The sequence below is a fragment of the Diachasma alloeum genome, unplaced genomic scaffold (assembly GCF_001412515.2).
Source record: "Diachasma alloeum isolate Michigan unplaced genomic scaffold, Dall2.0 Dall_scaffold_00280, whole genome shotgun sequence".
In the NCBI taxonomy this organism is placed as follows: Eukaryota; Metazoa; Arthropoda; class Insecta; order Hymenoptera; family Braconidae; genus Diachasma; species Diachasma alloeum.
In genome coordinates this window covers 366,504-381,202 of record NW_021680419.1, presented here as the reverse complement: position 1 = coordinate 381,202, position 14,699 = coordinate 366,504, and the positions used below count along the sequence as shown (strand labels likewise).

Here is a 14,699-nt window from a genome sequence, read left to right as displayed (position 1 = left end):
TGTGTGTTCCTCCGTCACCCACCGAACCTCAACACCTGTGTCGTTTTATTTACCAGTGAAAAAACAATCCCACCAGTGCAATTAGCCATCGCAAGTCAGTAAAACCGGAGGAACAAACTGCTCAACAGAATAGAAACGAAGAAAAAAAAAGAAACACTGAGTTTTCGTTCGAGTGTTTGTGTGGATTGTTATGAAACCGTTGTTTTTGTTTTTATCTCGTGTGGATTTGCAGCCGAGGGAGTGAGTGAAAAGGGCGAGGAGGCAGTGAAATTGGCAAAATCACGGGGGGGTGGGGGATTTCGGGGACTGACCAGTGTTTTTTTTGGTTTACGTGGCGAAGGCCTCGTCACGTGAGGCGAGACAGTCTCTCAGGGATACATCGCCCAACTGAAGGAGGATAAAATAACTTCAGTTGGCGGGAATCGCTCCCCTGTGTCGGAGAGATGGTGCCTATGCCCCTGAACCCACCGGATTGACCAGTGAATCCCATGAGGATTATATTTGTGTCGTGTTAATGATCAGTAAAAAGGTGTTGCGATAGTAGCCGATTAATATGGCGTACAAGTTTCGGGAGGAAATTGTGGGAAAGAGGTTCCTATCAGTGAGTGGCTTCAGCAAGCTCAAAGTGAATAAAATAAGTGAGTGGGGCTGGCGTGCTGGGGTTATTCGTGCTGCAAGCCACAGGGATAACAACTGCCCCGATCTTCAGGTATGTTTTTTCGTTTTTTTCGTAGAGCATTGCTGTTGACGAAAAATATCGAGTCGAGATGAGTGTCAAGGCGAGAAAACAAATGAGTCAAGCTTCTGAGAATAAATTTTCGACTCGACGTGGGGCGTTTTAACTCGGTTTCTTGATTCTGGGAAGGATTTCGAGGCTTTTTGCGGGGAGTATGGAGTATCAACAAATCATTTGCCGGTCGGTGACTCTTGTTCTCGTGTCGGTTGTTTCTCTCACTCTTGGGAGAACGTTATTATCGAGCGGAAAAAGGTTTTCTACTTTCTCGACCTTCTTCTCGATTGGCTTCCCTCCTTTTAGCGGTGAGGAAAATCGTGGACTGGGTTTTATTGTGATTTTGGCCGGGGACACCTGAGGAGAAATTGGCGTGCAGTCGCCGCGAGGTTTTCGGGATTATTTTTGGGGCCATGGGGACTCTACGGGGGAGGGTCGGCTGTACGCTGTTGCGGGGACATGTGGGAGTTATGGGCGATGGGGTACAACAACGCGGAATGCGTTGCGAAGTTCGCGCACCAAAAAAGAATGTCTGAATTTCATACACCTTTTGCAGACATTTTTCAAACACTCAAAAATGGATTAATAAAATGAAAATGTGTCTGAATTTCGGACGAACTGGTACTCAAACATTTTAAGTCATGTTTGAAATTCAGAAAAATTTTCATTTTATTCGGACGTTTTTTAGTGGCTGAAACGTGTCTACAAAAGGTGTGGAAAATTCAAACATTCGTTTTTGCGGTGGGGGGAGTTCTTGGAGGTTCAATGATGCGGGATCGGCAGAGTGAAATTCATGGATTTTTGTTTTTATTTTAGAGGGGTTTTTAGGGCTTTTAATGAGCCCTGGGTCAACCTGATCGCTTTCTTGGTTCAAGAGATATTGGGCTTTAAGGATATCCAAGTACTTTGGCGATTTTCTCGTCAGTAAATTATTTTTCAATGTTTAAAAAACAATAAGTCTGTGCAAAATATAATATGAATAACGCAGAGTATTCATGCTTTTTTTCAAATTTTTCTCACGCAATTTAATGAAATTAAAATTCCATGATTGAAAATGAAAAAAAAAAAAAGAAATAAAAAAATAAAATAAAAAAATTAATGAGAAATTAGATGATTCTGCACCAAACTGTAAAAGCTACTTGGATATCCTTAAAGAGGTCTCTAATGATAAATTAAATGGCGACGCATGTGGATTATTCTTAGGCGATGGTTAAATGGACGGATGACCTTCGGGTATATATTTAAAATGCCCGTTGAATTTTAAATAAACGCAGTAAATAAATAATAAGAATCAAGTGCGTGTCATTGTGCAAATGCCGATGGTTTTAATGGGTTTGCGATTTACGAACAGAGATACGATGACACCGGGGCGTCGTACATATGTACATTGTCGATGAATATAGAGGCCCAAGTACAGAGGCCAGGGGATACTAAACGAGGATCCGTTCATGCACGAAATCGTCACGGGTCGATGGTCAAATCGATAACAACGAGGCGCAAAGTCGCGCCCGAGTATTCGTTTTTCTCTAAATTTATGGTCGTTTTTATTTTTATTTTTGTTGTAAAATTAGAAAAATCTGAGGAGTGTGGGCAACAATTGAGAGGGAAATTACGAGACGAGTGACACTGGGTGGAAATAACACGAGAAATTTCGTGTGATAAATGATGAAATTTTGTAGAACGATTCGTCCGTCGATTTTTTAATATTCAACGAAATGCCAATTCCTACGTCCGTAAGAGAATGAGAATTGCGAAAAATCGGGCAACTGTTATTGGGAATTCTTAATGTATTGACAGTCTGAAAATTCAAGTTGTCTTTGCAAATTGACGCGCAACTGTTACTCGAAAATTCCCTAAAAAATACCGTAAGATTCATCCAGATTTTCAAAATTAAATTACAGAGAGGGAAACTCATTTGTTGCCTCACATTTTTTCTTCGAATTCAAACAAAAATGCGTCGAATGCACTGAGAGCAAAAATCAGTCCTGTCGAAAAATTATGTTCCCCTGAAGAGATCTTTTGTCGTGTTGAATCAATTTACTTGTTCCACGAGTAAATTGATTCTTATTCTATCAAGTTGGTTAATTTTTTCTCTCAGTGTACATTTTTCTTGCCAATTGCTTAGATTTAACAGTGATTTTAATTGATGAAAAATTGGAATTGTTACAAAAAAATTGGCTAAACGAGAATTTTCCTCATAAAACGACAATTAAAATATTTTTCCGACCGCTTCAGTCAATTTTCTGTCAACTTCACCTACAACTACTCATTAATTCATGGTATTTCCATTATCCCCTAATGAATGCAAACTTTCTCCGCGTGGTGGCTCATTAGGGAGGAAAAATGCCCTCATTGAATATCTAATTTCATAAAAACTTGGGTAAATTGAATTACCGTAAAAATATGACTGTGTCGATGAATTAAAAATCCTCTGGCGCTCAATGTTTTTTATTTGTGCCTTAAAAATATGTGGTGAATAGAACATTATAACGGAGCTCTCAACGGACAGACACGAGGCACGAGGCAGTCGAGCGCGGCCTCATGAGCGCTCCACGAACCGGATACAAGTTCTTGCGTTCCAATTTCTCGTGTATTCGTTCTACAAAATGGAAAACATCCTCCAAAAGCACTTATTTCGTAACCCAAATATTTTTTAAATGTTTATTTCAGCTATTTCTGTGGCTGTTTATGTTGGAGGGAAATATCGAAATTGCGCAACAGGACGTATCGATAGATCGGACTCATTGAACCGTAGTTGAAGCCGGAATGCGAGACCGTTGTACATTGTCCATGCACCTCTAGCCTTCGCATGACTCTCCTTTCCGTCAAATTCTGTTTTATCGCGTTTTCAGCGTCATTTTATTTTTCAGCCTTTTTTCGCGACCCGGGGATTGATGCTCACGGGTAGGAAAAAATTGAAAATTCATGGAGAGTCCACTGGTAATTTCCAGGAGAGCGATGTAGAATTCGATTTAGGGAGAGAAATCATGAAATTTCCAATTTCAAGAAGATTTCACATTTTTGAGAAGCAGGAAGAAGAGAATTCTCTAAATTACTTGAATTTTTAATTGAAACATCAGTATGCTGCACCAAATTACGATGAATTTTCAATTTATTGGGAACTTGAAAGTATGTTTCGAGGAGTTTTCTGGGTTTCTATTAATTTTCACGGAATAATTGAACTGAAATTATAGTTTCCAGTGAGTTTTCCATGACATTTTGAATTTTTAATGACAAAATTCGCTGAAATTTCGGTGGAAATATAATGCGATGAAATTTTTATGAGCCGTTGTCTGGTAATTCTCACGAGACTGACACTGACTTAGATTTAGGGACAAAAATCATGAATTTTCATATTCCCAAAATTCACTGGAATTTTCCATGAAAACATGAATAGTCAGTACCAAATTAATTAAAAAATTCAAGAATACATTTAATTTTTGGGGAATAATTGAACTAAAATTTACAACTTCTGTTGCTTTTACGAAAATATTTTGAATTTTCAATGACGAAATTCCCTGAAATTGCATTTCCCCTGTGTGTTAAAAATTTTCAAGGAGTGTACACCGGAAATTTCAGTCAACAATTTTGAACAGTACTTGAACGTAAAACCCTATTGAAAATGACTCGTGACAATGCGCGCATAGGTTTTAGTTGTCATGTGAATGACGAGGTCACTGAACAATGACGTGTTTATTTGAACCAGAAGAAATCAGGGACGGACAATTTCTCCGGGGTAATGCCATGTGCCAATCATAAATAAATGTCAGTTGTAATTGTGGGAATGCAGGAGACATGCGCATGAATATTGAGGGATCACACGAGAATAGAAATTTTTTGAACTGTAAATATTGCATTTTTAATTTGGCAACCAGTATTATTGAGTCAATAATTCCGGGAATATTCTTAATAACAAATTCTGGTGATATTTCGTGAAAAATACGAAGGTTTATGCGTAATCAGCATTACTCGTATAAAATTTTGCAATACATTTTTTTTTCGACAATTTTCTTAATTTTCAAGTCATCTCCTCTTTATGAATAAATTGTAGAAATTGTTGGTTCGGGAAATTTCAGAGTTTTCAGTTAAAATCCGAATGCAAAACCAGCAGAATTGCAAAAGAAAATTATTTATAACTATCCATTTAGGGCTTTCGAAAGTTCAAAAAATTGTTATTATTCTTTTATTCCAGTCGCTAAAAATAAAATAGCAATTTTTGAATAACTCCATGTTCGCCAAAATATTGCAAATGAAACCAGAAAATCAAATTAATTTCGTGGAATTCCACATTCCCCAACAATCGAAAAAGATTTCAACAAAAAACAATTGTCTCAGTGGTTGCCTAGCCCTGATTTCCGTATTCTCGCCTCGAGAAACTTCTCTCACCTCAATCCCATTCCTCCATGCGCACTCAGCGGCAGAATAATAAAATTCAAACGACGGATGATAGAAATTCCCGGGGCTGTGAAATAAAAAAATCCAGAAACGAAATGCCATTTCGAATTGGAATGGCAAGAGTCATTCGAATCACCCAGCAAGGAAAGCCAAGTGCATTTGCCACGCGTTAAATTGTGCGGAATACAATTTCTTCAGAATCATTTTGGATTTAATGCCACGTGCCAATGACGAACGGGTGCTTGGTGGGCTGTCTCCAACGACGCCGGTGGCTTTTCTGTTTATCCACCTGTCCGGGGTTCATACCGTTATGCACTGTAACATTGTGGCGCACCACGAAAACCATTTAAGGCTCCCCCGCGGTTTCTGACGCGTCACACACTACATCCCATTGCACTGCACTCACGTGTATAGTTTTTTTTACTCCCGGAGAGGTGCTTACCTGTCTACATGTGCGTGGCTGGCTGCATCTACGGAATTTTATGGGGTATATTTTTCGAGCAGGGGCTCGGGTACAAACTACCGAAAATTGGCGCCACTGGCTCGTTGTGTCCAGTCGTTAAAATTCGGCGGTTACCGAAAGCAATGGCTGGGGTATTTTTTTTTTTTTTGAAACACGGAGTTTCAGGAATTTAGTTTAATACGGAATAACAGGGATTGAGCGCGGTAATAATTCTCTTCTTCAATTTCACACGGGTTTTTTGCAGTCAACTGGTCGCTCTCCCGAGCCATTTGTTCACGCTTCATTTGCTGTGAGGAATCCACGTCTTGGACAGTCTTCCGGGGTATTCACCACCCTTATACCTAACTTTAATTAATTTCGGATTTTTTAGCGGCTGTTGGTGAAGGTGAAAAGGAATCTACGGTAGTTGTGGATTTAATTTGCGATGGGAGGGGGGAATATCGCACGGTTGGACATTTTTGGTGGGGGTTTTGGGGTGAAATGCGGAATTTTTGGATATTTGGGGTTTTTTACTGAAATTTGAGGATCACATCAATTAAACTGCGGAATTCGGGTCAATTATTCAGTGGTAACTAGGAAATTCGGGCCATTTTGGCGCTGAATTTTTACGTTTCATTCGGAGTTCCAGTTAGTTTTGACATTTTTATTGGATTTCTACTTGAAACTATGTGAATTCAATTGAAATATTATTGACAATTCAGTTGATTTGTAATTTTCTATGAATTTTCGATTTTTAAGTCCATGGGACATTTGAACTGATTGAAAATTTAGGAAAATTGAGGCAAATATTTTTATAAATTTTCAAGCGACTAAAAATTTCATTGAGTGTCATCTCCAATTTTTACAATACAGTTGAAAATTTAATTCTCTTAAATTTCCAAAAAGATTAAAAATTCTCCGAAACATTTATAAAAATTAAGACGATTGTTCTAAATTCTCAATACATAGAAAATTTAATGGAATATCATCTTTAATGTTGGCAATACAGTCGAAAATTCAGCACTTTTAAACAAAAAAAAATCAATTCTCTTAGATTTCCAAAAAAATGAAAAATTCTCTGAACGATATGATTGACTCATCTGAACTCAAGTTGACTTGGAATTTGCCACATTGAAAGTTCACACGCAGCTGTCACCGACATTTCTGAAAGCCCCCAGACCGTCCACGGAATTCCAATTTTTCTTCAACACTGCGGTGTGGCCGACCGGGGGGAAATGGGCATTGGGTGTTTTTAGGCCGGAGGAAAAACAGGTTGGACCCAGCAATAGTTTGAAAGTGGGGTCGTTGACCCAGTCGACTCCCTCGAGCTCTACTTAATTCCAGACGAAAAGAGACCAACGCACACGCACCACCACCACTCAGAGATTTTTTTTTTACCGAAAGAGAGTAGTCGTTTTCTCAGCCTCTGTCTTTTTTTCATCTCGTTTTTCCTCGACATAATGTCTCTCACGTGTTTGAATCCCGCACGAGTTCAGATTCTTTGAGGACCCATTGTTGAGGATTACAACGGGGGAGAAAAATGAAGAACGAGGATTCACATCTCGGGAATAATCCGTCAAGAAGAAAAAAAAATTGAGGGCACTGTCGTTATCAATTTATCATCACCGGTTGTTTGGGGGGTCGATAACCTTGCCCAACCGAAATGTCCAATTGTAGCATTGTCTCGCGAGGCACTGGATTCGATTACAACTTTGTGTTTCCGTTTTCCAATTGTAAATTCAACCTATCAATTCTGTTCGCTATCGCATTGTTCTCCGGATTCTAATTTATCAGGAGTCGAAAACATGTTAAAAATTGCATTCAGTTTTGATAATTAACTGAATAAATCATTGCATTCAATGCAAATTGTTTGGACAAGCATGTTCGTGAAATATCGATAGGTATTATTATTGTACTGTCTAGAAAAAGACATTTGTTGTGAACGTAACTTTGCGGAATGAACAGGCAAACAATACAAATGGAAGTTAATGAAGTATAGAATTGGGCAGAGGCAGTTTACAATTCTATACTCGAATGGTTCTACGTTTGAGTATTTTTTTTCGTGGCACAGGAACCTCCAACTCTCAAAAAGACATGTATTATTTATTTATTGGGAGGAAATGTTGAAAAAAAAATATTTATTGCAGAATAACATTTAAATTATTCAGTCGTATTGTTTTTTAATTAATGACGCTTCTATTTCAATCAAAATTCTGTAGAAAATAATTGAATGCTGGTAATTTTTAATGGAAGCAACTTTTTTTAAAGATTGTTTTCAATAGATCAAAGTAGAAAACAAGTTCAGTCTCTGGAAAAGTTGAATAATAAAATATTTAATATATAAATTATCCACTCGAACTACATTTCGAGATATTCTTTCCCGTTCAGTCGAAAAAATTGTTATCCACGTAATATCACAACACGACCCATAAACAGTCCACAATTGGGCAAAAGTAATTTACAATTATCAACTCGAATAGTTCTCCATTTGAATAATTCTTTCCTTCTCGTGGCACAGCAAAACGTTTAACTCTCAACTGTTACCACTACACACGCAAGAACATGTATTACGCAATTGAGACACCCACGAGGTCCCTTACGTGAACGTAACGCGAGCTATTTTCCTACGACTTGGTCTCTACGCGCACTCCCACGAAAATTTCAGCGGGAAGTTGAAAATTCAGAGGGTGAGGAAGGTGAACACTCATGAAAATATTTTGCTGAAATCTCTGGTACACTTTTTGGAAACTTTGACGGAATTTTCCGAAAAAAAGACCTTGAATTCGATTTAAGGGGCAACAGTCAATGGAATTTGAAATTCCATTTGAGTTTCTCTGAAAATTCAAGTGAGACCCATTTTTTTAGATGCAGAAAAACGAAAATTCTACAATTTACGTGAATTTTCAAGTGAAAATAATTATTCAATACCAAATTCCCTTGAATGTTCAGGGAATTCCTTTAAAATTCTTGGAATTTCCGGATTTTTGAAATTATGAATTTTCAGTGGAAAATTTTTAACAGCCCAGTTCCACTGAAATGTCAGCTAATTTCGTCATTGAAAATTTCGAATTTCAAGGAAAAAATCAATAAAAACTGAAAATTTCAGTTTAATTATTCCATGAAAATTAATAGAAATGAGTAGAATTCGGGTGAATACACACAAAGAGAAATGTTCAGTAAAAATTACGGAACTCACAATTCGTTCACCGATTACGGAATCGACTCAGAAAATTTAAGTGACGGTATCGACATTTTTCACAGATCACTCAGATAGAAAAATTCCGTGACAGTTTCGTAAAATTTCCTACAACCACATTTTGCTCTGGACTTACGGAAAAGATACGCAAATTTTATTGAATATTTCTCCCTGTGTATTCTTGAAATATCAATGAAATGTGAATTATCATGATTTTGTTTGTTCCCAAAATAGATCGTATTCAGTGTCTCTCTCGTGAAAATTACTAGTCGTTTGTCCATGAAATTTTAATATTTTTTCTAACAGTGTATTCGAATCATTGTCGGAGGGAGAGTCGTCTCGTTTGGTACAGAGACCATGGTAAACAATACCTCCCCGACCCAGTTTCCAAGTCCTGCGCGTAGAAAGCGGCTTGCATAACCCTCTTGGGTTATACTCCTGTGTAGCACTCGGACTCAGGCGTTTTTCACCGGTAAATAGTAGCGTGAAACGGGTAAAAAAAAAGTAAAAACCCGGGGAATAAAAGAGAGAGGTGAATAAGATCAAGAGTTCACCACCTGTGCAACGGCACATGTGGGCGGCTTTTTAGACTAGGTTTGCGGACGAGAGAGTGTTCGCTACCCACAGATATTCATTTCAACGGGGTGAGTGGAGGGGATTCAGTCGTCTGGGCCAAAAAGTGGAAAGGCAAATGGGCTCTTTGATCGTTCGGGTAATGTCGGCGGGCTTTGGGGAGGGGGTAAGTGAAAAATGACACATATTTGCGATTTGTGAGACTGGGGGGTATGTCATTGCACATTTTGGCACCTGTGGGTTTTGGAAAAATTATGGAATTTCAGGGGCAGTTGACTGGTAATTTTAGGAAGAGTGACATTGAATTTGATTTAGAGGAAAAAATGACGAAATTTCAGGTTTCACTGAGAGTTTGATGAAATTCATAATTTTGCTATCAAATCGTGAATGTTTAGCAGCAAATTACGCAGAATTTTTTCGATCTCTGTCGTTTTTCGAGGAATAATTGAACTGAATTGCAGTTTCTTTCAATTTTTTATGCATTTTTGAATTTGCAATCACGAAATTCTTCGAAATTTCCGAGAAGTGTACCCGACATTTCAATCAAAAAGTTGACAATGTGGGGGCATTGATTGAACATATCGGATGATTAAATCGATTGATAATTTTTCTTGCATGAAGATTCATTTCATTCAATGTAATTTTTTTTTTCATTCAAAAAAATGTTCGAAATATCCCGAAATCTTCAAATTCAAAAAATCCTGGAATTTATGATCGAACCAATCCCATTGAGTGATTAAATCGACTGATAATTTTTCCTGCATGAAGATTGATTTCATTCAAGATAAAGATGAAGTAGCGTTGGAATTCCACTCTGAAAAAAAAGCTATTCAACAAATTAATCCCAAAAACTAGAATTTTTCTTTAACCCTACAAAAACTACTGGGGCAAAACTGGCCACCCGCGTCCATCCATTTTCCCTCCACAGAAAAAAAAAAAATTTTCACCTCTGTCTGGCAAAAATTTAAGACAGTGCTGCACGCTTGCTCAAATAAAAAATAAAAAAACAAACTTGAAATATCCAGAAATCTTCAAATTGAAAATATCCTGGAATTTATGATCGAACCACCATTCCCATCGCATGATTAAATCGATTGCTAATTTTTCCTGCATGAAGATTGATTCCATTCAAGATAAAGATCAAGATAAAGTATCATTGGAATTCCACCCTGAAAAAAAAACTATTCAGCAAATTAATCCCAAAAACAATGATTTTTCTTCAACCCAAAAAAAAATTCCTGGGACAAAACTCTGGCCACCCCCGTCCGTCCATTTTTCCCTCCACGGAAAAAAAAACTTTTTTCACCTCTAATGTCCAGAGCAGATCTAAGACAATGCTGTACGCTCCCTCGGTTGTTCCACCAAGTTTTCATGTGAAGAAGGGCGCGAGGGGCGGAGGGAAAGACAGGTCGGAACAAGAACAGGTTCTCGGCACTGCCGACGGCAGTCCAGGGACTCAGGTCACTCACCCAGATTTAACAAAACAGCGGGGCATTTTTTTTTCACTCCCCCATTTTCTCTAGTTCCATTTTGCTCCAGCTTTTGTTGACTATTGCCGTGCTATTCGTGATTTTTAATTGGTCCAGAAATTTCAATCTACATGATACAATGCCATTGTTATTATTAGGATAAATTTCTGCCTCATTAGAGATATACCAGGATTTTTCAATGTTTTTGCTTGTGAATTTTAATTCTCTTATTTTGCTGGAGGTATCAAGGTTAAACCACCCACTTCGTGTCCTCCGAGTAACCGTATACGCACTCGTAAATTAACTGCGCCCAAGAGATACGTATAAAACTCGGAACTAATTACTATTCTTCATTCTTCGGTTAAATAACTATAGTGGAAGATAAAATATTTCATGAATATTTACCTCCATTGCTCGGAATACCTCGTTCGCATGGCATGCACGTAATGTGAATTGTTAGTTATGTTGTGTTACGTTGGACTTATTTATTTTTATTTCTTTTTTGTCTTCGTGAAATCGGAGATTTGAGCTTCGAGAATCCTGTCCCGCGGTGATGAACGTCTGATACATGTAGCATTTTTTTTTCCTATCTTTTTATTTATTTTTCACGCCTTGGAGTCTTGGAATCTTATCAGAACGCGTGCCAAATGCCGTCGTACAACATGAGATAAATAAAACGATAAGTTATCGTGAGATTGCTTGGGTTTATCGCTGTGGGCCCTCTCGTATTTCACTGGTCCAGATATCTTTATGTACGTTTTATCCGTCATAAACAAAACAAAAATTTATTATGTCACTGGAAGTTTTTTGGGCATTGGTCGATGGTAATGAGAGCAGTTGCGAGTTTAATGCGAATTTTACATCAAATTACTGTCAATTTAAAAATTTTATTTCAATTTCTTTTAGAATTTTAGAATTTGTGTACATTTTGTTTTTGTTTCATTAATTATTAATTTGAGATGAAGAAACAAATATAAACGAAAATATTTATTTGTTTATCTCAAATTAATTTCCAAAAACACTGCATTGAATTCAAATCTGAAGTGAATAAATAACTAACAATATTAATTAATTGAAAATCGCCATGAAATGAATTTTTCATGAATTAAGCATGTCGAACTGATGAGATCAATTGAGGAATTAAAACTGTTGTTGAATATTTCTCCATCAGTAAAAATTTTTCCAGTAAAAAAATTGAATTCTCTGAATGCGTATTTTAGATAAAATTACTTTCAATTTTCAAATTTTATTTCATTATCTTTGATATTTCACTATTGTTGACATTTATTTATTTATTCAAAATTAATAATTAATGAATTAATCACATTGTCAAAAGTCATCGCATTGAACTAAAATCCAATGATAAGTGAATAACTATATAACAAATTAATTAATTAAATAAAAATCGCCCTGAAATTAATTCTGAATAAATTGAGAATGTCGAACTCATGAGATCAATTGAGGAATTAAATTTGTTGTTGAATATTTCTCCATCGGTGAAGATTTTCCCACTAAAAAAATTCAGTCCTCTGGATTTCCCAGGGAAATGTCGATATCGATTACCTCTCAATTTTGATTTCACTCGAGGGGGCGATGTCAGCAATTAATTGTTTTCCCTGTTTTCCTCTTCATATTCGTCTTTCCGCCTCTGTGCTTCGCGTCCTTGTGTCCCAAGTGATCCGGTTGACGTCACTACGGTATGCGCACAGCTATTATTACGTCACGCACTTCAGTAAAAGAAAGAGACAGAGTTACTTGTGCACAAGACACAATTCAATGTGCAGCTCCGTCCGCACGTTCACAAGGTCATCGCATTTTTTTTCTCTGTTCGCAGAGTTATCGCTTTTTTTCACTTCTTCAATTTTGATTTATGTTTTTTGTCAATTAATGTTGGGAAACGAGTGGGCGAGGAGTGGGTTAAACGATTTTGTCACGAATTCTTTTGAGTGGGGATTTCTTTTGAATTTGGAAACGACTAGAAAGTGTTTTCAATTAAATAAATTTCACTAGTCACTATTGTATGGATTTATGAAGGAAAAGGCTGATGTAATCTCAAGCGTCAGCTGAGAGCCGAAGGGAATGTAACGATTTCAGGGAGAAGATGGGAAATTTCATAATTCGTTTGAATTTACCATATTTTTAACGAATAATTGACATTAAATTGACAGTTTCCATTGATTTTCAATGAAAACATTTTTTTTTTCATTGAGATGTTACAGGAATTCTTTTATTCAATAAAATGATAGAATACGAAAGTTGAGTGAAAACTTGAGCATTATAATTTTAGAATACAGAAATATCAGGACAATTTTTAACAATGTAGTCTAAATTTCAAAGGAAATGAATTATCCTTTCAATTTCCATTCATTCCCCCGAATTTTGATAATCACATCACTAGAAAAATTCTTTCAATCCACTAGATTTCTGATGCATGGATTTATAAAGCAAAATGTTGATGAAATCACTTGAATTTTTCGCATTTTTACTGAATAATTGAAATAAAATTCAATTTCGATTGATTTTCTGATTTTTCAGTGGCAAAATTTTGTAAAATCGAGTTGTTGCGTGAATTATTCATTGAACAGAGAGATAAAATAGGGAAGTTCTCATCAAACATTTTATGCAAAATCCTAATTTCAATAGAACTGTCTTGAATTTTTTTTACCAACGCAGTCTAAATACCAAAGGAATTGAATTATCCTTCCAATTTCCGTTAATTCCCCCGAATTTCAATAATGACAGACCTCGAAAAGTTCTTTCATTCCACATAATATCCCCACCATTCCTCCACAATTCATCACAGCAGACGGCTCTGTAATCAGCCCAGCTCGGGACGCAATTAACGTCAGTGCAATTGCAAGTCTATCAGAAATATTTTGAAATGCCTTCTCATTATTTTCCATTTTACGAGTTACAAAACTCGGCTGATTCGATGAAAGGAATATCTTCCTTTTGACTCTTGACAAAAGATGTCTCGGCCTGTGGACAACTCAAAAGCATATTTTGTGTCCCGCATGCATGTTAGGATATGCTCCCAATGCGTTATGTCATGTAGTGTGCATCAACCGGAGGTCGTTGGCCCTGACGTGCGCATGGAGCGTGCCCCCCAACTCTATATACCTAACATCTCTCTGGATACGTATATGTGCGTAAGAGACGCGTCATCTCGTCTCTCATTCCCTCATTCTGGCGATGGGCGCAAGCGTTGAATTTCGTTTTCAGCCAAAATAATATTTTTTGAGAAAATTCAGGACTTTTTTTAGCCTCAGGGAGAGGAAGTTGTGTTGCAAAATTTACGTGCAATTTATTTTTGGAATTCACATTAAATACTTTTTTTCACTTCCGATAATTATTAGAAATTTACTTCAGATTTATTTTTTTAAATAATTTTTTAAAAATTCAAGATTTTTTTTTAGTTTCAGAGCGAAGAAGTTTTGTTACAAGATTTCCTTTGGATTTATTTATAAAGTTTCTACATCAGTTAATTTTCGTAGAAGTTCACTTCATGCAATTATAAAAAATTCGCATATTATTTATTATTATTTATAAATAAAAGATGAAATGAATAGTTTTTTAAATTTTATGTGAACGTTTTCTTAATGATATTCAGATTTGTCTAATGGGGTCCGAGTGCAGGAGTGGGTGCCGAAATTTAGTGCAAATGATTTTAAGGGTGATCTCCCAAACAGGGGAGACTCCTACCCGAGTTGTGCCAACATTATCCAATCGGCTATAGGAGTCTCCCCTGGTTAAAAAATCATTCTTAGAGACATCAGTACGCCATTTCTCGACCCGCTCTTTCATTTGAGCCCAAAAAAACATTCATATCTTGTCTGACATCTCTGCTACAAACTCGGGTCTTCAACTCGGGCCTTCAATTGAAAGCCCGAGTTG

The 14,699-nt window shown here is 36.9% G+C and overlaps 1 protein-coding gene across 3 annotated transcripts in view; it reads left to right on the top strand.

Annotated features, from left to right (window-relative positions):
- The first annotated feature begins 341 nt into the window (after window positions 1-341).
- Window positions 342-14,699, top strand: part of LOC107038331 (probable JmjC domain-containing histone demethylation protein 2C) — a 151,144-nt gene continuing 136,786 nt past the window's right edge. For all 3 annotated transcript variants that reach the window (XM_015257373.1, XM_015257374.1, XM_015257372.1), the window contains exon 1: window positions 342-709. In XM_015257373.1, the coding sequence (XP_015112859.1) occupies window positions 554-709 (156 nt within the window). In that variant the 5' untranslated portion in view covers window positions 342-553. The remainder of the gene's footprint in view (window positions 710-14,699) is intronic.